This window comes from Pagrus pagrus (assembly GCF_965226575.1).
Source record: "Pagrus pagrus genome assembly, chromosome: 4".
Classification (NCBI taxonomy): domain Eukaryota; kingdom Metazoa; phylum Chordata; class Actinopteri; order Spariformes; family Sparidae; genus Pagrus; species Pagrus pagrus.
This window is the reverse complement of record NC_140188.1, coordinates 34,218,636-34,245,869: the sequence shown is the minus strand read 5'-3', so window position 1 is coordinate 34,245,869 and position 27,234 is coordinate 34,218,636. Positions and strand designations below refer to the sequence as shown.

The window sequence follows — 27,234 nt, the reverse complement described above, 5'->3', positions numbered from 1 at the left end:
GTTTCTAGTCATTGAAGTCCTGAAAGATTTCCTGAAATTAGGGGTGTTAATTGTGGCCCTTTTTGTGGAATTTAAAAAATGGAAAAAATTAATGATGCATCAAAATTTTTTATTTCTATGTATGATTTAGTTGATTGATGATCAATGATTGATGATGGCGAATGATTTTTGTTTATATATATATATATATATATATATATATATATATAGCAAGGCTAGAGTTGGCTTGTGCATCTGATTATGAAATGCAAAGATGTTTAATGTTACACTTGCAATAGAATTTTTAAAAATGTGTTATGTCTCCCTGTAGTTATCACCTGGAAGAGCTGGACCTGTCGTCTTGTCTCCTGACTCATGACATGCTTCAGGTGCTGTGGCCTGCCTTCAGACACACATACAACCTCAAGTGAGACACACTCAGTAGTACTTCTGTTGTGGTTTGCAATGAAGATCCGAGAATAACAAAAAATAACATCATTATTATTATTAGAATGCATCTTCCCTTGCCTTCTTTCCATTACTGCCAGTAAACAAAGTGGACATGTCTCCTCATAGAGGTAAGCACTTTCTCTGTTGTTTTTTGTTGTCATTCTGCCAGTGATTTAAAGCTCTGGTCTACAATCTGAGAAAGATTTGAAAAAAGCATCCCCCCCCCTTAATCCCTCCCCTCAGAGCTCGTATCGCTCTCCCCTCGGAGCCTCATCGACACACCCCCTCACGCAAAACGCAACAAGAGCAACAAGCCGGCAGAAACCAAATACGGAGCCAGCTTTGAATGCGAAGTAACGATGTCGGATTCACAGGTAAAGTTTTTACAATGCACGTTGAAACTAACGTAAATCTTGTAAGTCATTACAATGTCCACAGCTAAGCTCCACAGCCAAGCTAGCGTAACGTCATTAGCATGTTACAGCTACGTTACGTTACAGCTAGGTAATAAGTTACAACAGCTAAGTTAGCCACTTCTAAAAGTTATTGAGGGCCAAGAGACTAACAGATGCTGCCGTCAACTTTCATCACAACGATTGCTTCCACATTATGGCCTAAAACTAAACCTACATGAGCCTCGGACCAGCTGTGTCCCAGCTGTTGTCTGAATAGCACCAGACCGCGACACAAACGTGCCCCGTAAACAGTAATCTCTTGGTTATGACAGATAAGACCACACAAATACACACATGGTGACGCTTATATGATAATCCATCATATTGATTTAGCAAAGGCTTCGTTGAAAACAAATGGACAAGACCGGGAGGAGAGTTAGCAAAACAGTTGAGTAGTGACCGGGCAAGAGGTTGTTATGGAGAAATAAATCCGGACAGGATGAATGAAATGACATGAAGCGGAGGGTTTCATTCATTCATCCATCCATTCATTCATCTTACTTGCATTACTTGCTGCTTCATTTAGCTGCCATGAGCAAATAAATAGGCAGATTTGGTGTAAACATGATAGCAATGTTAGCTTGTTGTTAGCTTACAATGCTAACATAGAGGCTAACGTCTCCATTAGTGTTGACAATACTGCAGAGACAGAAATTGTCTCGACACCGTCTAATAACACAGAAAAAAACTAACGGCAGCTTTCACAGTCATAAGCCAGCATCGGCATGAAAGTTATCTGTGTCACAACATCCACAATAAAGGCGAAAGATTACCTGCTCAACAGAAACTCCTCTGTATCAGCATCGCTTTTCACGGAGCTTTCGCCACCGTTCAAATGATGAACCGATGTTTACTCGGGTTTGAGACCTCATTGTTTCACATCTCCGCTTTGTGTCTTTTCAGTGACAGACCTTCGCTTTTTCTTCAGCCTTTGCCGGTGGGGCAAGCAGAGGCCGCTTGCTGTCGCTCTGCTTTCCCTCCATACCTGAACTGTTCAGGGCAAAACAAACCTCTTGCTCGCTTGTAGTTTCAAATGCGGAAGTGGGTCGGGACGAGGCGTGAGCAGGAGCAGGAGAGTTAGCGAGGGGAATGGATGAAAAAATTGACCAATAAGAGCCATGCGACGCATGGCTCCTATTGGTCAATTTCTTTTCAGTTTTGCAGGCACTAGAGAGAATGGATTTGTTTGGTTCCTTTTACTCTTCACATTGTGTAGGTCGTACTATTGGACATAACCACCATCTAAAGCAACACTAGGTAGTTTGGACTCATTACTACCCCCGGCTGGTTGAGAAACGCAATTATCTGTTGCTAGAGTCGTAAATACTGTCCCTGTATGAGCATCCCTGGGGAAAATGAATACACGTGAATTTGTTGACAGAGCCGGCGAATCACGTAATCGTCTAAAAAAACCTCAACCGAGTGCCAACAACAAGCTAGATTGCTAGAGATAGCAGTTGGTAGTTTGTTAGCATATAGGCTGCACAGCACATTAGCATGCTAGAATTACTCTCATACCGAGTTGGTTATAGTGATTGCACCGACTAAATTACTTCCAAAACACGACGCTTCGGCGCGAATGTGTTTAGTAACATCTGAAAATATAACTACGTTTTCGGGAGTTACTAAATACAATCGCAAGTGACGTTGTGTTCGGCGTAATAACTACAACCAACTCGGTATGACAACAGTAACAAGCATGCTAACGTTACCTCCCGATCACACTGTTCAACAATTACGTTGATTATCTGCATGAACTAAGGAATCCGCAACTTTTCAAGACAAGACGTTCATAGTGTTTTAGTAAGTTAGTCATCGTCTACAGTCACTACATGAAAACTTGCAAGCTGACGTTGTGTTCGGCGTAATAACTACAACCAACTCGGTACAACAGTAGCTAAGTAGCGTGCCAACGTTACCTCCCGATCACACTGTTCAGCTATTACGTTGATTATCTGCATGAACTAAGGAATCCGCAACTTTTCAAGACAAGACTTTCATAGTGTTTTAGTAAGTTAGTCATCGTCTACAGTTACTACATGAAAACGTGCAAGCTGACGTTGTGTTTGGTGCAATAACTACAACTAACTCGGGACGGCAACAGTAGCTAAGTAGCATGCTAACGTTACCGATAACAACAATAGCCTGACATTACCTCCCGACCACACTGTTCAACAATTATGTTGATTATCTGCATGAACTAAGGAATCCGCAACTTTTCAAGACAAGACTTTCATAGTGTTTTAGTAAGTTGGTCATCGTTTACAGTCACTACATGAAAACGAGCAAGCTATCGAAACGGACAGCATTAGCTTATCTCCCGGCTTTATTATGGTTATAAACTGTGGACAAATAGAGCCCCAAAACACCACATAACAACAAATCAACTCAAAGTAAAAGTCGGTAAGATAATAAATATGTATATATGTAATATATGACTTACAAATCCAGTAGCATCTAGGCTAGGTCGCCATCAGTTCTTTCAGCTCGCACCACCAAGCGTAAGCTGGTCCAATATTTATCCATGCTCATGTTATATCACTTTCTCTTTTTCTTTTCTTCACCTCCTCAGACAATACCTTCTTGGGTTTTTTAGCTGGCTTGGCCATGGCGTTGGTTTACAAAAAATCCAAGTAGCTGCTGGCTAAATCCACCCACAAATAAACATGCCGTAAAACAGGTCGCACTAGACTTCTTTACGTCAGGTATGTCCCTACCCGCTCTGGGAAGTTACACAGTGCGGTTTCTGCCTGCGCGACCCCCCTCAGGCTGCAGGGGCATCACCGTTCACCCTATTAACCGTTATTCTACCACTTAACTGAGTTTAGAAATATTATTTTAAGGTCGAAAAGCTACCTAGTGTTGCTTTAATAATAATGACAAATCTTTCAAATCGTAGACCATAGCTTTAATGGTCAGAGCACATTTTTTTTACCCTCTAAGGCTGTGTTGTCGACAAGTTATACTACCTCTCCTTTCCTATCGGGAGGTTTCAAGAACCTTGCCTTTGTTCTAGCTCATTCAGCAGCTACACTAACTATCTTATATAGTTGGTTGTGCTATTGAATTTTTTTCCCCTCCGGATGCTAGATGTTCCGGTTGCATGCAGAGGTCAGCCCACAGCTCTGAGGGGTATACTATGAAGCAAATGCAACAGAGCCAAGCTTTCTTTGCGTGAGCTTTGCAACAAAGCCAAAAACTCCAGTCAGAGATAACAGGTATCACAATGGTGGTTATAGACATTCCCAAAAAAAATGCAAAACATGCATGTGTGCTACTGTACAACAGCTTTGTTTGTTGACATTAATGTAACACTACAGCTCAATAGATTTGCTTATAACGTCTAAAGCTGAGAATATGTATTGCTCATGACTATTGATTATAGACTATTTCCAGGAGCTGATTATTGAAAGGTGCTTTTTAGCCAACTTCAAACCAAAACTCTGCACATGATCTGGTCTGGACCAGGTTATGTCAGCAGCATAAAACAGAGGGACCATGTTACATTGCTGTGTCCATTTCTCTCCTCTGCTCACAGTTTATCATGGATGTGTGGAAAGCTTTGTGTTTGTGTGTTCTTTTAACCGAGGGCAAGGCAGAGATACAGACACACAAAGGCAGGGTTGACATGCAAACAGTGGACAGGATGAAGCCGGCACTTGCACTGCATTCACCCAAAATCTGCACAGTTGAGTGTGTATATGGGTATCATTAGCATACTACTACTGCTGTGACTGATACTGCCTATTGAGCCGCTACTTTAACAGTATTTGTATTGGTTGTTTGTTGTTATTAAAACATTTAAATGTAAAATAAATGAAATAAACAGTTAGCAACTACACTGCTGAAATGTTATTCTCTTGTATGAGATGTAATTTCGCTCGATGTTGAAAGAAAGAAAGATTGCTGGTTTTTTGAACATTTCCTTCTCTCCGGCTTTGAGACTAGAGCAGTTTATTTGTTCTGCCTCTCTTCAATCACTCTCCAGTTCACGTGACTTGACTGCTCTGCCACGTGACATTTATCATTGGGACACACTGGTAGCATGAGAAGACATATCCACTTTGTTTACTGGCACTGGCAGTCATCCAGGAATTTACAGAACCATATTAACCTCTGTTACACTTGTTTCATGCATGATACTAAACATTGTAATATAACTACTGCTTTTTTAGTTTTAAGAAGTTAGATGTGTCTGTATCACATTATATTAACCACTTGTTGAGTCACAACTAAGTAAATACATGAAAGTCACAAAGAGCAAAATCCATATACAAACTTGTAGTGGGTCATAATTGATGATTGTGAGAAAGTAGTTTTGTATGAGGCAGAGGGTAGCCATTGCTTCTGGGGAAAATCCTACTCCTTCTGCCTAACTGAAAATTGTTCATCAAAAACTTGTGACCAAGATACAGTTGTGCTCAAAAGTTTAAATCCACTTGTAAAGAACACGTATATCATGAGAGTCTTGAGGTCCAATGATTTCTACAGCTCTCATTTTTTCTGTGATGGAATGAGTGGAACACATACTACTTTTTCACAAAAACATTCATGAAGTTTGGTTCATTAATGAATTTAGGTCTTAAGGTCTTCTGAAAATGTGACCAAATCTGCTGGGTCAGCAATATACGTTCAATAATTCTAATATTTGGTAAAATGTCCCTTGGCCATTTTTACCTCAGTTAGGTTCCTTTGATGGCCATCCACAAGCTTCTGTCAGTCGCCTGGCTGAATTTTTAACCACTCCTCTTGACAGAATCGGTGAAGTTCGACTAAATTTGTGTCCTGGCACAGACTTGTTTCTTCAGCACAGTCCACATGTTCTCAATGGGTCAGGACTTAGGAGGACCATTCAAAACCTCAATTCTAGACTCCTTTACCACTTTTGATGTGTGTTTGGGATCATTGTCCTCTTAGAAACACCCAGCTGCACCAAAGAGCCAATCTTCTGGCTGATGATTTTAGGTTTTCCTGAAGAATTTGGAGATAATCCTCCTTCTTCATTATTCCATTCACTTTCTTTAGAGCAGCAGAACAGCCCCACAGCATAATACTACCACCACCATGCTTGACAGTAGGTATGGTGTTCTTGGGGTTAAAAGCCTCACATTCTCATCTCCAAACATATTGCTGCTCATTGTGGCCAAACAACTACATTTTTGTCTCATCTGACCACAGAGCTTTCCTTAGTCGAGCTTTAAGGTGCCGCGTCTGAAGCAAGGGCTTCTTTATTGCACGGCAGCCTCTTAGCCCATGGCGATACAAAACACTCTTGACCACCCTGACCAGCTCTCTCTGAGCAGCAAGTGATAGTTTGCATTCTCCTCCTGATCATGGCAGTGACACAACTGTGCCATGCACTTTATGCTTACAATTGTTTGCACAGTTTGTCGTGGGACCTGTAACTGCTTTGGTATCCAAGTCACTTTCCTAACTTGTTCAAATCAATAATGTGCTCTTTCAGATCAATGCTGAGCTCTTTAGACTTTCCTATTGTAGTGTGTGTGGCTGAGTCTAGTGGGTGTATCAAACAAGCCCTATTAAAATGGGCCCAGAAAAGTCACCAGCTGTTATCGATCAGAATCACTCGGAAGTTAATGGGCCATGCTACAATGAAAATTTGGATAAAACAACTTTCTACATCACCAAAATTAACTGTTCAAGTTGCTGTTTGTATATTTTTGAACCAGCAGATTTGGTCACATTTTCAGAAGACCTACTGTATAATAAATAAATTACTGAACCAAACCTTATGAATGTTTTTTGTGACAAAGTAGTTTGTGTTCCACTCATTCCATCACAGAAAAATGAGAGTTGTAGAAATCATTGGAACTCAAGACTGCCATGATATACATGTTCTTTACAAGTGAATGTAAACTTTTGAGCACGACTGCATGTAATGAACAGGACACTTGACAGACACTAATGTATGTCATGGAGATACTGTTCGTAAATGGCCACAGACATAAAAACAAAATGTAATCAATGCTGTGTTAATATTCTAATGAATTATATTCTTAACCTTAATCTTTAAGTAAACCCCCATAGGGTCAGTGCTTACAGATTCATTGTGGTTAGACTGCTGCCTTCCCCTATTCTTTAACTGTTGCATTGCGGCACTCAACTAGAGGATGGGAGTACAATGAGCAGGAAGCTCAAGACTAAATAATTCACAAAACAAATTACCAAAACCAAAGTCACTCCAGACTTGTAGACATTTATCAAACAGAATGCATGGCTTATAACAAAAAACATTTTAAAGTGCAAACATGCTGTACTTCTCATCCTTAATTGTGTGTCAGTCTGCCATGCCTTCTGTTAGGAGGTTCTAATGGTACAAATTGAAAATAAAACACCAAAAACACAATCAGTCCAGCACTGCAAAGTTGAAAATACACTGAGTTGCTAGTTTATTAGGCCAAAACCAAATTGATCTAATCCAAAAGTCCTGTAATAAATCTACCCTTCATGAAGTTAATAATCTTCAGTTTTTGTTGAAACTGTTTTAGGAGAGGAGCTTTTAAATGCATTTGTATTGATTTTGGATGACTCCCATGCTCGTCTTGCATGCAAATGCAGTGTGTTTGTGTGATTGTTGTGTCTGCCTGTCTCTGTTGTCTTCAGCCTGCAGTTTAACAGCCTGGGACCTGAGTCCTGCATCCTCCTGAGAGATCTGCTTCTAGACCCCAAGAGTTCTGTTAGATCTCTACAGTAAGACTACACGTTTGTTAATGTGTCTATGTATTTCTTTACATTTCCACACCAGCAACAGTGTACATTATGTGTCTTTCACATAAACGTGGAACGCCTTTTAGGAATTTCATCAAAATTGCGGGACAGCGCACCAGGAACCTATCCCAGCATCCGACACTGAGAGAGGCTAGTACCAGGACCAAGTTTGACTCCTGGCACCCCTAGGCTGAGTCAGCAATTAGAAGCGCTAGCTCCGTGGCCAATTTATTAACGGCAGCTAACTACAGTTTACATTAGCAACCAGTAAAACTTCCCAAATCACCTTGGTACTTATTCTCTGCGGTCAAACCGGCCTAACAGTTAATAAATAACAGTTAATGAAGATTTAAAGACGAGTACAAATCGTATCACATTTTCTTGAAATCAAAAATGATTTATGATAACACTTTATAATAAGTCCAAATTGTACCACTGTGATTGAAGACAAGAAATACTGATGGCATAATTATGATGGTATTATAGCAGCCAATGTCAAAACCAATCACAGCTTTGTGTAATATTAACACATAAAGCTAAATAGTTGAAGTTTGATAATTAGGCCTGCTATGACATGTTTGTGCTGTCTTGGTTAATGTCAGATAGATAATGTCATAAGACATCTCAAACAATGTCAGCTTTGCCTTAAAAGTGACATATTGGCCCGATTACACTTAATGACAGCAGTCATAAACATTTATAAACACTCCTTCCTGTTCACTACAGGTGTCATGTCATGGTCATATTAGTCATGCAAACACCCCTTAAAAAAAAAGTATAATAATTATAATAAGGTTGTTTGTATAGCACTTATCAAAACCAGCATGCTTCACAACAAATTAATGAATGAATGCAAATTTATTTCAGACATGTCGAAACAAAACAAAACAAAAAGTTAAATTAGTTCGACAAATAAGCATGATAAAGTGACAAAGCATTGACATGCCCGAAAAGGAGTAGGAAGAAGTAAACACTAATTTGATCCTACCCCTTCTCCACAACTCAGTAATTAATCATAATTAATTTACTTCCATTCCCAAACCTGTGTACCTTTGTTCTCTCCCATCTAACTCTATACAGTACTATATACTATATGTACAATTAATAAATCACACATTATATATAAATATATTTGCATACACACCCATATATTCATCTATACATATGTGCTGAAGGCACGTACATACTGTATACTTACCTACATGCGCACACATCTACGTAACACAAAAACGCAACAATAAAATACACAGTAATAAAATTTAAATAAAACTAATAACTATGGCTGATTAAAACCATAAAAATACTGAACATCAAGAATAAAGCACAGTGTTATTAAAAAGAAAAAATTAGCCGTAAAGGTCCAGTGTGTAATGTATGAAGTATTTAGCGGCATCTAGCGGTGAGGTTCTAGATTGAAACACTCCCTTGCTCACCCCTCCCTTTCCAAAGTCAAAGGGACAAAGATATTGTAGAAGCTCCAGAAGCTGCAGTGGCCCTCAGGGACAAGAAACTCATTTTCTAAATATGGACTCCCCAACAGCGTTGCATATTTCTACTAATTCAAGTGATGAGGTGAAGATGTATTTAGATTTAGATTGTATCTATAAAACTAAAGGTTATAATAGTCAACATCATATTCATAGTCCTGCAACCTATGCTCTGTGAAGTCAAATCTTTTCAACATTTGACTTTCTGGCTGTTCAGGCATAGGTTATCCAAACATATCCGAACCAAGAAGCCTCTTGGATGAGAGCTGGAACATCTTCAAGAAACTGAAACATGTCCAGTTGCCTAAAATACAGCACTTGGAATTACCATGACCTGGATGAATGAGAACTTTTATCTACATATCCAAACTGTATGCTGCATGTCAATTCTCCAGGGGAGTTATCCCTCAAGCGACACTAAATCAGTTACTATGATTTTATAGATGTAAGGGTACCTCATCAGACTTTTCAAGTGGAGCCTTAACCCCTGTCATCATCTCGCAGACTTGTGTTTTCTTCCTCCGGGTACTGGTGGGCTGCCAACCTGCAATCTGCAGCATCCACTTCAGGTCTGGTGCCTCAGCAGGAATCTCCATGCTGTTACCAAACTTATGTAAACCAATTTTTAACAAAATGAACCAAAATGTGGGACTTTTTTTTTCATACAGCAGTTTTTGCACTTCCTTATACTTTGCACACTCCTTGAAAACACTTTGTTAGAGTAAATCCTCTGATCATTTACCTGAATGTAGTGTGTGCATGTTTAAGATTAGATAGAAGAACATTTGTGGAGTTTTCTGTGTGTTGCGCAACCCGATGTTGAAATCGGTTAGGATTTTAAAAGCTCTGTAGTGTGAGCCCAGCTTCAGTGTGCAGAGCCATGAAGCCAGAGCTCTGAAGCCATGCACCTGCTGCTGCACAGAGCGCTGTTTGCTGTTATTAAAAATGTATTCATACCAATGTTGTGTGTCCAAATTGCACACTGGACTTCCTTAAGTCCTCAGTAACACACCTGCCAAGTGTGAAGTAGATTGAATGAACGGTTCGGTTATAGTTCGATGTTTTCAGATGGTGGTGAAAATAGGTACTAAAACAGGTAATAACCATGAACAATAATCTGAACTTCATGAGCTAGCAGAAAGCTTTTATTGTGTATTTTTTGTGATAACTGAATACAAAACCATATCTTCCAGACACATCCAATACACAACAAAGTGGTACAACTATCACAAAAAAACATCACATCTCTGATTGTTGGCTCCTCATCTATTTACTGTCATGTGCGCAATGTATTATCTTGCTGATGAGGGCTTACTGCTGAAACGCATTCATTTTTTGCCTACAATAAGACATAGGATATGTTCTTTGAGAATGCCAGAGTTTTGTTCACTGTTGATTCCTGCCACTTAGGTGCTCCCGTCACATATATTTTTTAAGCTTTGGAGAAGTGCGGGCTGCTATTTTTTTTAAAGACATTCAACACAACCATTTGTCAGATGTCATCTGCAGTCACAGGCTATGTGCCATCAGATCACTGGTTGGTGTCAACATTTTCACATACAGTGTGAGTACAAGACCAGAAATGTTTAATTAATCCAATGTATTCTCAGATTGTGTGACAACCCTCTGCTGGAGTCTGGAACCAGCACCCTGTTGAAAGCACTTCCAGAGAACCAGTCTCTGACACACCTGTCCCTGATGCACACTGGACTGGGGGACCAGGGGGCCCTGGAGTTGGCCCAGAGGCTCCAGCATCACTCACTCCAGGAGCTCAACGTGGCCTATAACAACATCGGTGACAATGCTGCTCTGACTCTGGTGGATGCCTGCAGGGAACACCCCACTATTCACACTGTGCAGTAAGTTACTCTTTACTAATCCACAGCAGTACATATTCGTGTAATGTCTAAAAGCCACAGACAGAAATAAAAACGTTTTGCCAGCAAAAACATTTCGCCCCCCTTAAAGCTGATGTCACAACATTGTTTATATCAAGTTGTCCAACTAGACTATGTTACCGAAAAATTACAGGTAAGATTGTATTACCATAGAGGTAGAGAGAGAACGCAAGTACACATTATTAATCCCAGCAAATATAATAATTCTCCTTAACTAAAGTACATAACATTGCTGGCTTCATCTCTCTGTTAAAGTGATGCTTTTGTCATTCAGGTAGAGAAGACTCTTATGACAATGTTTGTTACAGTTTCGTTCAGACTTCTTGTGTGATAGTTGGCAGCTGGTGTACGAGAGGAACAGGCTTTAAAGCTATGGTCTACGAGTTGAAAGATTTGTCATTATTATTAACATCATTTAGATGGTGGTTATGGTCCAATAGTACAACCTACACAATGTGAAGAGTAAAAGGAACCAAAAAAATTCATTCTCTCTAGCGCCTGCAAAACTGAAAAGAAATTAACCAATAGGAGCCATCCGGTCCAATGGCAGGGCCTCCGATTTATCCCAGTTGACTTTGTACCCTGAAATCTTAGAAAATATATTAATTGTATTCAATAGCGTGGGTATTGATACTGCAGGGTCTGACACCAGCAACAAAACATTGTCCGCAAACATCAATAATTTATTGGCCGTCCCATTATGTACCACCCCCGGAAAGTTATCATCAGACCTAACTGCAGCTGCTAGGGGCTCCATCGCTAAACAGAATAATAAGGGACTAAGTGGTGATCCCTGTCGTGTCCCCCTCTCCAGCTTAAAGTATGGGGAGGTGTACCCATTAGTTAACACTGCTGCTTCTGGCCAATTATATAACAAACGGACCCACTTAATAAAGACCTCTCCGAACCCAAAAGTTTCTAAAGTTTTAAACAAAAAACCCCATTCCACCCTGTCAAATGCCTTTTTGGCATCGAGTGATATTGCGGCAATTGGCAGGTTCAGGTTTGAGACTTCCCACATAATAACTAATAACTTGCTCAGTGAACGAAGTGAACAAGTGCTGACCCATTCTTATATGGATCCTTTTATCTTTGAACAATGGTTATGTCTTGTTTGCACCTCTGTCTTAAAATCAAACTTCATATTGTCCGATAAGTCTCTTGTCATGTTGCATGCTAGACTACACTCCAAAACAGAAACACCTAGCAACCTTGAAATTACTAGGAAAAGATTTCTGTTGTTTATTTTACTCTTGATTTCTGGTATCCAGCCTAATCCTGGTCCTGGTACAGCTATTTGTAACACACCTGCTGAATTTAAGGATAGGACCGGGCTAGGTTTAATCCATCTGAATATTCGTAGAATGCCATCAAAGATTGATATGCTGCACATCTGGGCAAACTCAACTGATGCAGATGTCATTGCTCTGTCTGAAACGTGGCTTAGTAAATCTTATTCTGATAAAGCCATCTCCATCAAAGGGTATAATGTATTTAGGGCCGGCCGTCCCAAGAAAGGGGGCGGGGTTGCAATTTATTGTAAATCAAAATTTAATGTAAATGTCCTGCAGTCCAAATCAATCAGTAAACAGTTTGAGTTCTTAGCCATAAATCTTGAAATTTCTAATGGGTTTTTCATTACTGTTGTGGGCTGCTATAGACCCCCATCAGCTACCGTTGAAGCGCTAACTTCTCTGAATCAGCTATTAGCTGATCTGAACTATAATGAAATACTATTAACTGGTGATCTCAATTGGGATTGGCTAAATTCTAAATCCGACGCCTTCAAAGATTCCTGTGTTTCATTAAATCTTACACAGCTCATTGAAAGCCCCACACACCCTAATTTGAAGTGTCCAGAGAAATCATCTTTAATTGACTTGTTTTTGACTAATGCTCCACACAAGTATTCTATGTCAGGTGTCTTTGCAAACGATATAAGTGACCACTGTGTGATTGCTGCAGTCAGAAAATCTCTGAGGGTTCTCTGAGAAATTGTTTTACCTTTCTTATCAAAAAAGCAAAGTCCAGTTTTTATCTTTCTGCAATAATGAAAAATTTGAACGACCCGAAAAAATGTTGGAAAGTGATCAAATCTATCTCAGCCACTGATAATCATAGCGAACTCCCATCCTGTATTGTTAATGATGCTACTACTGTAACTGACAGGGCTACTATTTTTGATTTTTTTAATAATCATTTTTCTGCCTCTGGTTCCCTATTCTCTAGGTCTTCTTCCACGATTGTTATGCCTGCCCTTGATCTTGTGTCTTCTGCCCTAGATGTTGGTAACATGTCTCTAGGCCATATCTCTGCTGGTCAACCTTCCTTTGTTTTTAGGTTGTTCTCAGTGGAAGAGGTCCGTAAAGCTCTTTTCTCTCTCGACATTTCTAAATCTGCAGGCCCAGACCACTTGGAACCATATTTTTTAAAGCTAGCTGCTGATTTTATTGCCAAACCTCTCCGATATCTTTTTAATCTCTCTATCACTACGAATTGTATTCCTGAAATTTGGAAAGTTGCTTATGTCCTTCCCCTTTTGAAAGGAGGGGACCCTACTTGTTTAAATAATTATCGACCTATCTCCAAGTTGTCCATCCTGTCGAAGGTCCTTGAAGGTCTAGTAAATGACCAGTTGAAGGGTTTCCTTCATACTTACAACATTCTCTCCCCATATCAATCCGGCTTCAGGAAACAACATAGCACAACTACAGCCACCCTCAAACTCACCAACGATATAATAGAATGGCTGGATCATAAAAAATTTTGTACAGCTGTCTTTGTTGACCTTTCTAAGGCCTTCGACACAGTCGATCATTCTATTCTGAAGCGATGACTGCTTGACATAGGTTTGTCTGAGCAGGCCGTTGGTTGGTTTGATAATTATTTGTCTAATAGAAAACAACGTGTTTATTTTGAAGGCAGCTCATCCACACTGCTAAATGTTTCTACCGGTGTGCCTCAGGGCTCAGTTCCGGGCCCGATTTTGTTTGTTATTTATGTAAATACATTGGGCAGAAACATCCCAAATGCCAAATTTCATTTTTATGCTGATGACATGGTTATATACTGTTGTGGCTCCACTCTTGCCGAGGCCCTTGGCAACTTACAGACTGCTTTTAACCTTGTGGAAAGTCAGCTCATTGAATTAAGACTCGTCTTAAATGCTGCCAAAACTAAACTGATGATATTTTCCAGTTGCAGGGAAGTACCTGTGTCTCCTCCCAGCATTTTGTCATTACAAGGGTGTGAGATTGATAGAAAACCTGGTAAAAAAATTAAGACTGAAACTGGGATTCTTTTTCTTCCAGGAAAAAGTTGGTTGCTGCCACTTTCCTCCCTGTACTTTATTATGGCGACCTCTTATATATGCGTGCCCCTGCAAATTGTCTGCGTTCTCTGGACACCGTGTATCATGGTGCCTTAAGGTTTGTCACTGGATGTAAAGCCCTCACTCACCACTGCACTTTATATGCTCGAGTTGAGTGGCCATCTCTGGCAGCACGCTGCCATATACATTGGCATATTTTTATTTATAAAGCCATCTTGGGTCTGCTCCCCCAATATTTATGTAATTATTTCTTTAAATCTCAAAGCAATTACCGCTTGCGTTCTAACGAGTTTTATGTATTAAACGTGCCCAAAGTTAATTCCGAATTTGGTAAGCACTGCTTTAAGTACGCTGCACCTGCTGCTTGGAACGCACTGCAGAAAACACTAAAGTAAAATGAGCTCATCAACCTTGGATCTTTGAAAACTCGTGTGAGAGAAATTGGAGCAGCTTCATACCGCACATGTTCTTGTTTTAATGTGAATCCGGAGCTTTAGTCCTGTTGCTTCTATTTTGAAATGTATTTTATCCATGTTGCTGTGTGATTTTTGTGTGTCTTGTAATTGTTGCAACTTTTCTATGCTGCTGTCTTGGCCAGGCTTCCCTTGAAAAAGAGACCATTGTGTCTCAACGGGACCGACCTGGTTAAATAAAGGCAAAATAAAAAATAAAAATAATTTAATAAAACGTCTAATGTTATCTGCAGAGCTACGTCTCTGAATAAATCCCACCTGATCTTCATGCACTAAGACATTACCTTTTCCAGCCTATTTGCTAGGACTTTGGACAGGATCTTAGTATCCAATGGAATAAGGGAGATTGGACGATAATTCTTACAATAACAAGGATCTTTTCCTTTTTTAGGAATAAGAGTAATTAAAGCTTTTGATAAAGTAGCTGGTAAACTCCCTTTTACAAATGCTTCATTGTACATGCTAAGAAGTAGTGGTGTCAACTCGGTGGCATAGCATTTAAAAAACTCAGCTGTAAAGCCATCTGGACCAGGGGCTCTGCCACTGGGCAGATTTTTAATTACCTTTATAATTTCATCACTAGATAACGGCTGATCTAAATCCATCATTTGGACACTCTAGGAAGATTCAGCCCTTGAAAAAAGGATGTCACGTAATCCTCATTATGCTGAGTGTCTGCCATATATAATTTTTCATAATACTCTCTGAACATGTTATTAATATCTACAGTTTTAACTCTTAATTCCCCCTCCTCTGATCTAATAGCTGAGATAATAGCTGATTGTTCTTTCTGTTTTAAAGAGTTTGCCAATAGTTTACCTGCCTTATCCCCTGACTCGTAGTATCTTTGTCTCATTCTGAAGAGTGAAAAGTCCACTTTCTGTGACACAATGCAGTTATACTCATATTTAAGTTTAGTTAGGGTTTTCAAACTCTCGAACTTAAAGTTCTTTTTTAGCTCAGTCTCACACCTCTTAATTTTCTCTCCAATCTCCACTTGTTTTACCATACACTTCTTTTTTTTATAAGAGGAATATTGGATAATATAGCCTCTCAGGACAGCCTTCAATGCTTCCCAATTAATCCCTGCTGATGGCGCTGTGGGCTCATTTAATTGAACATAAATTTTAATTTGGTTTCCACTTCTTGTAAAAGAGACGAGTTAAATCTCCATCGTGGCGTTCTACGCCTGTCACTGAAGGGCAACAACTCGAGGTAAACTGGGGCATGGTCAGAAATCAAAATACTCCCAGTAGAACATGAAGTTACTGATTGAAGGAGGTTCTTAGACACAAGAAAAAAATCTATACGAAAAAATGTCATATGTGGGGCTGAAAAGAAAGTATAATCCCTTTCATTTGGGTTAAAGATTCTCCAAACATCTATAAAACCTAAAGATTTAGCTATACCCCTCACAGCTAATACTGCCTTTGGTGTCCTAATTGGAATAGCACTGCTTCGGTCAAGGGTGGGATCCATCACCAAATTAAAATCTCCTCCAATAATGGAATTGTAGTCCCCTGCCTGTTGCAGTTTGGTCTCCAAATCTACAAAAAACTGTGGCACGTCTCCATTTGGAGCATAAATATTTACCAACATTATCACATGTCCTTGTATTTCTGCTATTACAAAAAGAATCCTTCCCATGTTGTCTTTCAACTGTTTAATACATTTAAATTGTAGCCTTTTATTAATAAGTGTTATTACCCCCCAACTCTTGCTAGAGCCTATGCTACAATATACATGGCTCACCCAGCCCTTACATAGTTTCTCTGATTCTTCAGCAGAGAGGTGTGCCTCCTGTAAGAACACTACATCAAGTTGTTTAGATTTCAAAACAGAAAATATCTTTTTTCTCTTGACTAGGTTCCCCAGGCCCTTCACATTCCAAGTGGAGATGCGCAAAGTATCAATTTTACCAGTCATAAATGGATTTTTGCCATAAACAGTAAGGCGACAGCCACCTCATAGCTCTATACATGCAATCTCTATCATCAGACCCCTCAAACAAAAAATCCACTATGTCCCCAACACAACCCCTTTGTGCACCCTCCCCCTTAAAAAAAAAACATTGATGGTCCATGAACGTCGATTGACCAAGTGGCTGATCGACCAAAGCATCCTTGTCCCTTTTTTTTTTTTTAAATTGTGAAGAAGATATATTTACGATGGAAAATTTGGCCTTTTGTCTTCGAAGATGTAAGGCCACTGGGGGTCACAGAGAGAGGAAAAAAGAAAAGAAAAGAAAAAGAGAGAGAGAGAAAAAAAAAGTGTCACTATAAACAAAATTATAGGACTCCTGTACACAGTCCAGCATTAATCTCTCCCATTGTTCCCCCTGTTTACTCCCTCCAGTCAATCTCTTCACTGTTGCAGTGTCTCATACCTGAAGTTTATAGATTTTTGTTCTCATCCCAGATCAGGCCAGCCTTACTTCGGGATCCCTTGAATGTAATCCATTGCTTTCTTCGGGTCCTGAAAGCGCCGTTGTGCACCGTTGTGCACCGTTGTGCTCGATCTTCAACACAGCCGGATAAAGAAGAGCAAACCTAATATTGCGCTCCCGCAGAGCCTTCTTACATTCCCTAAATTTGTCCCGTTTCAGCTGCGTGGCTCTGGAAAAAACGGGGAATATCATGATGTGACTACCTTCCCATGTGAGTTGGGGTTTGCTCCGTGAGGTGCGCAGGATGAGCTCCCTGTCAGCCGAGCGCAGAAAGCGGACCAGGATCGTTCGCTGTCTCTCCCCTGGATTTGGACGAGGTGTCGGGGTCCTATGCGCCCGGTCTATCTCCAGTGGTTGTGTATCATCGTTGCAGTGAAGGATCGATATCAACAGTTTTTTCATAAACGATCTCATGTCTCCACTTCCTTTACCTTCAGGGATGCCCACCACACGTATATTATTCCGTCGATCCCGGTTCTCCATATCTTCAAGTTTATCTCGCAATTCATCCACCTCCGCTTTTGTTGCGAGTGGATTGGACTCCAGCGTTGCCTTGAGTTGTTTGTCGGCGTCCTCCAGCCATTCCACCCTTTTCTCCACCTCGACCACCCGCGAAATGAGAGAGGATAGTTTTCCCTCCATCGACGCCGTAGCTCGGCGTATATCTTGCAGGCTGGCCATATCGGAGGATATCTTTTGTAGGGTGGCGAAAATGTTTGCAATGTCTTGGCCGACACGTGTGGCCTCTGAGCCGTCGGAGTTGTCATCGCCGTCATCTGGGCTCCGGCTCCACAAATATCTCCCACTTTTCGGTTGTTTTGCCATTATGTATGTAACCAGGATTCTCTGAGTGCCAATGTGCTCGGTATATTATACTATGACACTAGTTTTAGGATTTAAAGTCAGCGATGCCGGTCGGAGTTACGGCTCAGGCAGCCATCTTTACCAGCCGCATCACGTGACTCCGGGGGGGATGCTTTTTTCAAACCTTTCTCAGATCGTAGGATCGTAGACCAGAGCTTTAAGTAGGTGCAAACTTTAAAAAAATGTCTTTACACTGTGCAGTTTATTAGCACATCCACTAGTGTTTTGAGCTGCTCTTCTTCACACTAAAGTATACACACATAAAAACAAACATTCTTGTCACATGATGGTCACATGATGACACTGCTGAAACAAGTGATATTGCATACAATTACATGTCAAAAAATACATATATACAAATAATATACAAGACTTGGTAAGCTTCTCAAGGGACAAAAGAGTAACATCCGCCTAGTAGCCATCATAACTTCAATATGGCTAGATCTAAGTAGAAGTGCCTCTATATTCAAAATAGAGCACCACAGGAATGAGTCCCAAAACCCAGAATTAAGTTCGCATTTTTGCACTTTCTTGTTCCCTTGTCTTAAAGTCATTGGGTTTTTGAATATGTTTTTGGATAGATGCCTTAAACTAGGTCTGTGGTTAACACAGGCTGACGATATTTTTACATTTTGTTCTGACGTACATGTAAAATACACACATTCATCTTAAATTGTTAAGGTGTTTTCATTCATTTAGTTCAGTTCATTTTGTTGGACTATCTAAAAAATAATGACACATTGTTGCAGTTTAGTTGTGCTCTGGTTCCTGTTCACATTGACATTACAAATAAACCAAGAAGACTAAACATGAAGTCATACAGACTGTATGTATGTATGTAGGTAACTCATTGATAGTACAGTATTGGCAACTGTCACAGTACATGGAGTAGGAAACAAACTTTTGACCTATTAACCAGAGAAAATACCGCACTGATATGCATACATGTTACCATATTAAATTATTTTACATAAATATATGGCTTGGCTACAGATCAATTATAAAGATGCTTCCTGTACAGTTCATGGTCAGCAGACCGATTCATTAGTAATGAAGTACTTGAAATCTTGCCAAATTACATGTCTATTAGCATAAATTCCCACTTGGTAGCGGACCCATCTTTTAAAGCAGTCTTGGTCCGGTGGTTTGGTCTGCATCAGGGTTTGAATGCTTTCACACCAACCCAAGTAAATCGCAATAAATAAGAAAATGCACCGGAGTCTGTTTTAACCGAACCAAACAGATTGGTGTGAAAGCACCCCTTAAGAAAGGAGGTTGCTAACAAGTGGCTAAATGAGACTACAGAGGTTGTCTGGGACATTAAATGTTATCACATTGAACACACAAAAACATTTTTTAAAGGAAGAGGAATTTGCAGCGTCCAGCTCACTAATACTCATGAAGGAGGGGAACAACAAACATACACTTGTGGAGTAAGCCGAGTATACAAAGAGTATACTTTGGATGAACTGACAGGATACGTAAAGGGCCAGTATAAGATAAATAAGGCAAGATATCCCGACTAACACATTCAGTGGTTAATAAAATTTTGGGAGAATAAGCATTTAAAGTGGCAACAGTCAACTTTTCCCCCATAGTTTTTCAACTTGGTATTATTGTTGGCAACACTGTTGCAAAGAGAACTGGATCATTTCTGTCTTCCTGTGAGTCGCTAATGACAACAACACAGGACAAAACGTGAGCTTATTCAATCATTCAGTCTACAATAGAAATGAATGGTCAGTTAACCTTCCTTTTCCCAGGTGACCACGTGCCCGATGGCAGACGAAATTGGACAGTGATAGCAAGGTTTATAGGAAACCAATGTAAACGTTTATGGTTTTGTTATTATCTATTACATTGTGGAATCAACATTTACTTTATAATAATACGTTGAAGCAGAAAACTTGCTTATTACCAGTATTTGAACTTTTTAAAGGACAGTATTGGTAATAATCTAAGGCACGGAGAGTCAAGTGAAATGATAAAGGATAACGAGTTGAAGGAGTCTATTTTAACCCACCTGTAAATCATATTAATTAAAACCTAATTTTCAAGTATAATCCTGAACAATGCTGCCTATAAATTTAATCAAGTAAATGTAATTCCTGATTACATTTAATAAGACATACCATTTGCTATTACCACGGTAGTAATGCATGCATCACAGACATCCATGGATACTGCAGATAATTTGCAGATTGGGAGGTTAACCATTCTGGTTAATAGTGGATGGGTTGCAGGTGGGAAAATAATATATAATTAATGAGGAAAATATTGCAATACCTGAAGCGATCCACCAACATCTATAGAAACTTTAAGAGCTGTGCAGATTTACACTCAAGGCACAGCAACTTAATTTTATTGATTGTTTAAATCTCCTGAAATGCTGAAAGGATTGGTCAGGATCTAATGTTAATTAATGTTTTGTGCTTCTTTACACATCCAAAAGGTCATACACACACACACTCTTCAGGTTCATACAGTCAAATTGTTAAGAGTAAATTAGCCATCCATCTTATAAATCCTGAGCTTAATCAGAGCTGTCTCTCAAAAACATTTTCACAAGCTAAGGTTACTTAAGTTTCCTCTTGAGAGTTTCCTCTGTCACAGTCAAATAATTAGTTTACCCCTTATTACTATAGAGCAAGGCATTACAATAAAGTATTAGTTCTGTGTTACTATAAAAAAATAATAGATTACATTTAATTCCCTTCACGTATTCTTGGCTACAGCCACTAGGGGGTTTAATGAGCCCCCTCAACTGACGCAAACTGCACCTGTGCTTTTAAACCATTAAAAATAGCAAACCAACACAGATGTCCTGTTTGTTTGTCTAGCTTGTATCTGAACCCTCTCAGTGACGTCGGGAAGCAGTCCCTATATGTCCGAGGTGTTCCCAAGAGCCACAGCGGCAGTGGTCGGCGGGTCAGAGTCCTGGCTTCAGTCACTGAGGGCTCAGATGTCTCAGAGGACTGGCACCCCATCCTCAGTGTGATTCGAAAGAATGCCTCCTCCTGGGACCGCGAACGTGTCAAGCAGCAGCTTAAGGTACACACTCGATGCCCTCACTGAATCCCCTTGAGTGGACAGATCATATAATAAGCCGTTAGTAGCACTGGCAATGCATAACCTGTGCATACAGCATAGAGCTACGTAGTAAATATGAGTAATAGGCTTAATTTGAGCATTAAAATTTTTATATATTTTGAATATTAAAAATAAGAAATAAAATTAGTTGTCTATAAGAGTTGCCATTATTTAGTTTGTCATTTAGAAATGGATCCCCAGTTTGTCAGGCTTATGAATAAAAAATATATATATTTGTACAGTGTTATTGTAAGTGTTATTTTGTCTGCTGATTTCTGACAGCTCCCACAATTCCTATGTAACACTTTGTGACTTAAACATAGTCACAAATTAGCATAACAGACGGACTTATGACAATTTTAGGGTTTTTAATCAAGAAAATTATGAAATCTCGCTGACACACACCTCCTCATGATTTATGATGCAATTTATGAAGTTAATCATAACTTGTTACAACAAGCTAGAGTTCAGGAGGATGAAAATATTCCTCTATAAGGTCCATTGTTAGGTATGTGTCAGTCACCCAGTCCCCTTATGTACAGGTTTTCCTCAGGGATCTGGAGTGGGGCCGTCAGCAGCAGCAGAGCTTCTGGAAGAGGCTACATTTCCGCAGGGTGGAGAAAGGAGTCCGGCAGACTCTGCAGATGTTGGAGAAGGACACTCTATCTGCGTCCAAAGGATACAGCAACTAAATACTAAAAACTGAGAAGTGAAAGGGCAGTGTATGTCTTGAGCAGAATATTAGGTTTGGATTTGAGTGTGTCCACATAGGAGAAAAATCTGGAACCTGCTTAAGCTGGAGGTCCAGGAGATGTAGCTTCATTATTTAAAATACACTGCCTTGCTTTGTTCTCACATTTCCTCAATTCAGACATTTCAAAACCTCAACAGAGAGCTGAATCTTCCCAAATTGCAAGAATTATACATAATATAACTATAAATCAGTCAGGATGGTCTCATCAAGGTTTTGAGCATTTATTGCAGCAAATCTGCATTTTAGAAACTGGAACAAATCTGAGCAGCATGCACAGACTGTACCTGAGCTCACTTATGTCCTATAGCTCATATCCCAAATTAACACGTATTGAAAACATTCAAATTCACATATAATTATGTACTAACACAAGCTGAAGATTTGGAGGGAGTTAAAGGAACAGTTCACCAAAAAATGCAAATTCAATCATTATATTATCTGCCCCATGCCATGGAAAGTCGGGTTAAGTTTTTTAGTCCACAAAACATTTCTGGAGCTTCAGAGCAAAACAGCATTGTAAAATTTCCTAAACAACTGAAATGGTTTTTAAAAATATAAAAAAACTGAAAAAAAAAAAAAAAGTCTTCTTAAGACATAAATAAAATAAAATGGCTCTATACAGTTGTTCAGCATTATACAAGTCTCTGGAGGCCCCAAGATCCCAATTCAATTTAAAAAGACTTTATTTACACCCTTTTAAATACCAAATCTTCACTGTAGCTGATTTGCTTTAAGCTCCAGGGCCCACCCCATCTAGAGAGGGTGCACGAGTTCAGCCATGCTTACATCACTTGCACCACCAAACGAGATCACCCAGAACTCGCAAACTCTACATACTTCAGTGTTTACCTGCTACCCGGAAGTATACATCACATACAACAGAGAGCTCTTCTAACATTACATTTTTGGTCTTTGATCTATTATCAAACCGTTTCAATGCGCTCATACAGTATATAAAGAGATGGCTTAAGTGTGTCCTTTCGTAGATGCTTCAAAGGGAGTGTGTGTCCTACTGTACAGCATGAATCACTGCATGACCCACAAAGACTTCATCTGTGTCTAATCTCTCTCTGTCTGGATCGTCCTCCGTTGAATCCCTCAGTGCAGTTCGGGTGTGTACCTTTTTATCATCCAAAAATGCATGGGCCAGATGTACCTGTGTACCTATTTCAGACAGGGTGCATTCTAACATTTAGCAGCTACAGTAAAGATTTTGGCTTTTAAAGGGTGTTAAAAAAGCTCTTTTTCAATTCAATTTGGGATCTCAGGGCTTCTGAAGACTTGAATTATGCTGTATACAATAGAAAGTGGGCGGCTGTAGCTCAGTGGGTAGAGCAGGTGACTAGCAACCAGAAAGTCGCTGGTTCGAACCCCTGGGCAGAACCGAGCCACATGCCGAAGTATCCTTGAGCAAGATACTGAACCCCGAAATTGCTCCTGACGTGCAGTTGGCACCTTGTGTGGCAGCCTCTGCCGTCAGAAAGGGCCCTGCAATGAGCTGGCGACTCGTCCATGGATATACCCTGGCCTTCGCCCATATGAAAACTGGGATTGGCTCCAGTAACCCCCGCAACCCCCTGAAAGGGGGGGATAGAGCGGCAACATCCCTACGACCCTCATGGAAAGCGGTTAGAAACGGAACACGGAAAGAAAATTAGATGAGATCAGATGAGACAATAGAAAGTATGTCTACGGTTATATTTTAATATTTAAAAAAAGGAATTAAAAAAAATGTATAAATTTGAAGCAGATTAAAAATTTGGAGCAGATTTGGGGCATTTGACCAAGGTGAAAAAAAGCCATACATGTTAAAACCCAGTAGATGGTAATGTTCAACCTCATATTACATCCACATCCACAGGTACCAACAATTATCAGGGGTCGCCTACACATGAACTGTAGCTAAAACTACATACAGACAGCAGTCTTCATGGAGCAGTTATGACAGAACAATTATAACATCACTGCTGTAACAACGCTTTTCTTAAACTAAGGTGTGACTTCAATAAAAAAGTCTTCCTAGTGAACATAGTTTATTGTAACCACTGTTTTTTAATAAAACAAGCTGCCATGTTCCTGATTTTTTTTTTGTCAGTCAAAGCATTTGATATGTTTTCTTTTTCATATACGGTATGTTCATGAGGATTAAATGTTTTGTGGTTTTCACAAATGTTTGTTAAACATGTAAAATATTGCCAATGTAGAAGTGCATGTTAAATGCTCAGCTGAGTTGATGCTTCAGCTGGGCACAACATTAGTATTGGAAATATATCCAGACTTGTATTGTGGTAGTTCTTGCGGATCTGCTTATCATAGTAGAGTGGACTTTTGGCCTCTGTGGAGGTCCGCACTCTCCAAGTGCCTTTCTTGTTGGAATATTACAATGATATTATTTAGTGCTATAATTTGAAATTATAGCTACAGAAAAAATGCTTTGATTGTTTTTTTCTCAAAAGTCAAACAGAAGCAGGGGACTTTCAGGTTTAACCTCATAAATGTAAAAAAAAAAACACTTTTTAGTATAAAAGTTACAAGTCAGTATTTATGAGTAAAAGCATTGTTATTGTTAAAGAGCTGCTGCAGCAATTTGGCATTGCACTTCTTTTAAAGGTACAATCAAATTTGCCACCTGTCATATTCATAATCCAAACAATTACCAGAGTAACTACAAACTGCTGCTTAACGAATAATGTGAGTTTATTTGCTAATCTTCAGCTGCAGTCCATTAGTCACTCTAGCAGCATTCTCTCAGCGGAGGCTGATATTATCATGTTTATTTGCTGCTGACATTAACTCACTATTTCCTGTATGTGCTTTAAAATAAATACATTTTCATTGTGAAGGCAGTAGTAGGCCTTAATTGTGCAACCATAGTGAAAGTCTTGACAGTGAGTTATTAACAAGTGAGCTAGTATTATACATATTTTTAAATAATTGGGGGAGAAAGAGCACTGTTATGGCATCAATAGTCAGAATTGACAGTTTATCTGATTTGATCTGAAATCGTATTTGGAGAGAAAAAGTCAAATTGGTGTATCCCCATAATCTTCTTGATTTTTAGTTGGTGTGTTATTTGGAGCCACATTAAAGTAAAGCAAATTAAGTATTAAGTATATTTACCGTGTTTGCATTCAAGTGTCATCTGTTGATGTTGTCATCTCATCTGCCAACAGATTTGTCTAACTCTGATACTTTTCCATTCTGGAACCAACTGAAATGTGTCCTTTGCAACAAGTATCCAAAATGGTCAGACACCAAAACCTGGCATCAGTTATCATCTAGATTTGGAGCCTTCCCTAATGGCCAAGTTATTGCACAACTGCTCTTGTTTCGGTAACATGTGAGAGCTTTGGATCTTTGTAAATGAACAAAAGGGTTTTGTAGGAAAATATGTTAAGGTGTCAAAAAAAGAATTGGGTATCGGAACATTTCAAACAATACCCGTCCTAATGGCAGACCTGCCAACCTGTACGCATTTTGCATAGCAGCACACATTTTGACATCAAAGTACACTGGTACATTTTGTCACTCTAAAATACGCATAAAGTTGGTGACCCCTTGTGAATTTGACCAGTTGTGCAGCAGTACTTGTGTAAAAGCAACAGCCAGCAGCAATACCCCGAATAAGCGTGGAAGTCTGCCAAAAACATAAACAAGAAAAAGATTCTACCAATCATAACCCGGATTTGTTTCCTATGCCTTCACCCACCTATACTGACTGATGTCTGTTGTTTTCATTCACTGAGTAATGTGATGTCAGGAAAAAAATATCAGTTTTAAGGCCATTAGTTGTTTTTTTTCAATAAGATACATTTGAGTGTATAGTGACTTTGCTGCTGTAACAACTACTGTTGCTACTCTAGAATATAACTAACATTTAGTTATATTTAAATATAAAAAAAACTCTTACTTTCTTCAAGGTCGGCAGGTTTATAGCTGGTTGTTTTTGTCAAAGGTGAATATTAGACAGTTGTATGATGTTTTGCACATATTGTGAAATAGATCATGGATTATATATTCCTGCCTTATTTTGGCTTTTATTTCAATATCAGTGTCCTCCATAAACAAAATTATGTGATGCATGTCCTGTGCTGCATATGATCAGATTTTATGACTCACCAGTACTGTAATATTGCTGATGGAGTGTTATTTTAACCTGTTGGATTAAATGTTATACTGCAAACAGTTTTCTGGTAGTTATTATTGTTAAAATATTTTCAAAAGCAACAAAATGTAACTTCCTGGAGAAAGATAATTTATTGTTGAGTCTCATCCCCATATTGTCAAATACTGACACATTGGATTGGCAGCTCAGGTCAAAAGCCAACCCAAAGCAGCATTTGATGATCTGGAGATAAGACTAAACAAAAAACTGACTCTCTCCAGGAAGTCAATTTTTGTTGCTTTAAGATGAATTTTAACATGAGTTAAGTGTCTTAAAAGTAAAAGTATTGGGGAAATTAAAATGTTATTCTGATAGTGGTGCTAGACAAGTCAAAAGATTGCAGTCATGGCCTAGAAACCATGAATGTCTGAGCCAAAGTTCACCATGGCAATGATGTCAACTCTGACCTACTGGTGGTGCAGGAGCTCATTTTGAATAAGATATTTCAAAGGTACATTTGACAAACTTTCTTACATTACACTAAATTGCTGCTACAGTTGAGTTAATTAGTGAGAAGAAACTCAAACCCTCAGTAATGTCTAACACACAGCACATAAGGGCATTACACGTACAGCATATTAAGTTTGGTAAAGGTAAAATACTGCTCGAGTAAAAGAACAGGATTATCATCAGCATGCATTTAATACATTTAAAGTTTCAAAGTAAAAGTACTTGTTCTAAGTTATTTGCATTATTCTGTAAGACATAAGATTTTAATACTGATGCATGTGTAAGAAGCATTTTATTACGTATTATTTTTTATTAAATCTGAGTGATTGAGAGATTAATAATTGGTTTTGAAAAAGAAAAAAGAAATAAGTACTGCTATACCAATATGTATAAATTGGTCACACTTTTGTATGATCTTAAAACATTAAGTTAATCTCTTTGGTCCCCAAACTATTATTTTAATGATCTTTTGAGAAGTTTAGATGGTATTTAGGGGGATGTCTCTGATAGATATATGAAAGTTGATTTGGGCCCAAAATACAAACTGCTATATTGTAAGAGTTATGCCAGAAAATCTGGAAAACATTGGTTTAATCTTTACCATTGGGTTGTATTTTATAAGCTTGTGTTGTTTCAGGTCAAATCTCCATCTGCAAAGTAACT

The 27,234-nt window shown here is 39.1% G+C and overlaps 1 protein-coding gene across 5 annotated transcripts in view; it reads left to right on the top strand.

Annotated features, from left to right (window-relative positions):
- The window catches only part of nlrx1 (NLR family member X1), a 106,441-nt gene extending 80,298 nt beyond the window's left edge, over positions 1 to 26,143 (top strand). For 4 of the 5 annotated variants that reach the window (XM_084350248.1, XM_084350250.1, XM_084350246.1 and 1 more), the window contains 5 exons: positions 311 to 406; positions 7,509 to 7,595; positions 10,711 to 10,959; positions 20,953 to 21,163; positions 21,745 to 26,143. In XM_084350248.1, coding sequence (XP_084206374.1) covers positions 311 to 406; positions 7,509 to 7,595; positions 10,711 to 10,959; positions 20,953 to 21,163; positions 21,745 to 21,894 — 793 coding nt within the window. In that variant the 3' untranslated portion in view covers positions 21,895 to 26,143. The remainder of the gene's footprint in view (positions 1 to 310; positions 407 to 7,508; positions 7,596 to 10,710; positions 10,960 to 20,952; positions 21,164 to 21,744) is intronic. The other variant, XM_084350249.1, reaches the window with a different exon arrangement.
- Positions 26,144 to 27,234: the final 1,091 nt, after the last annotated feature.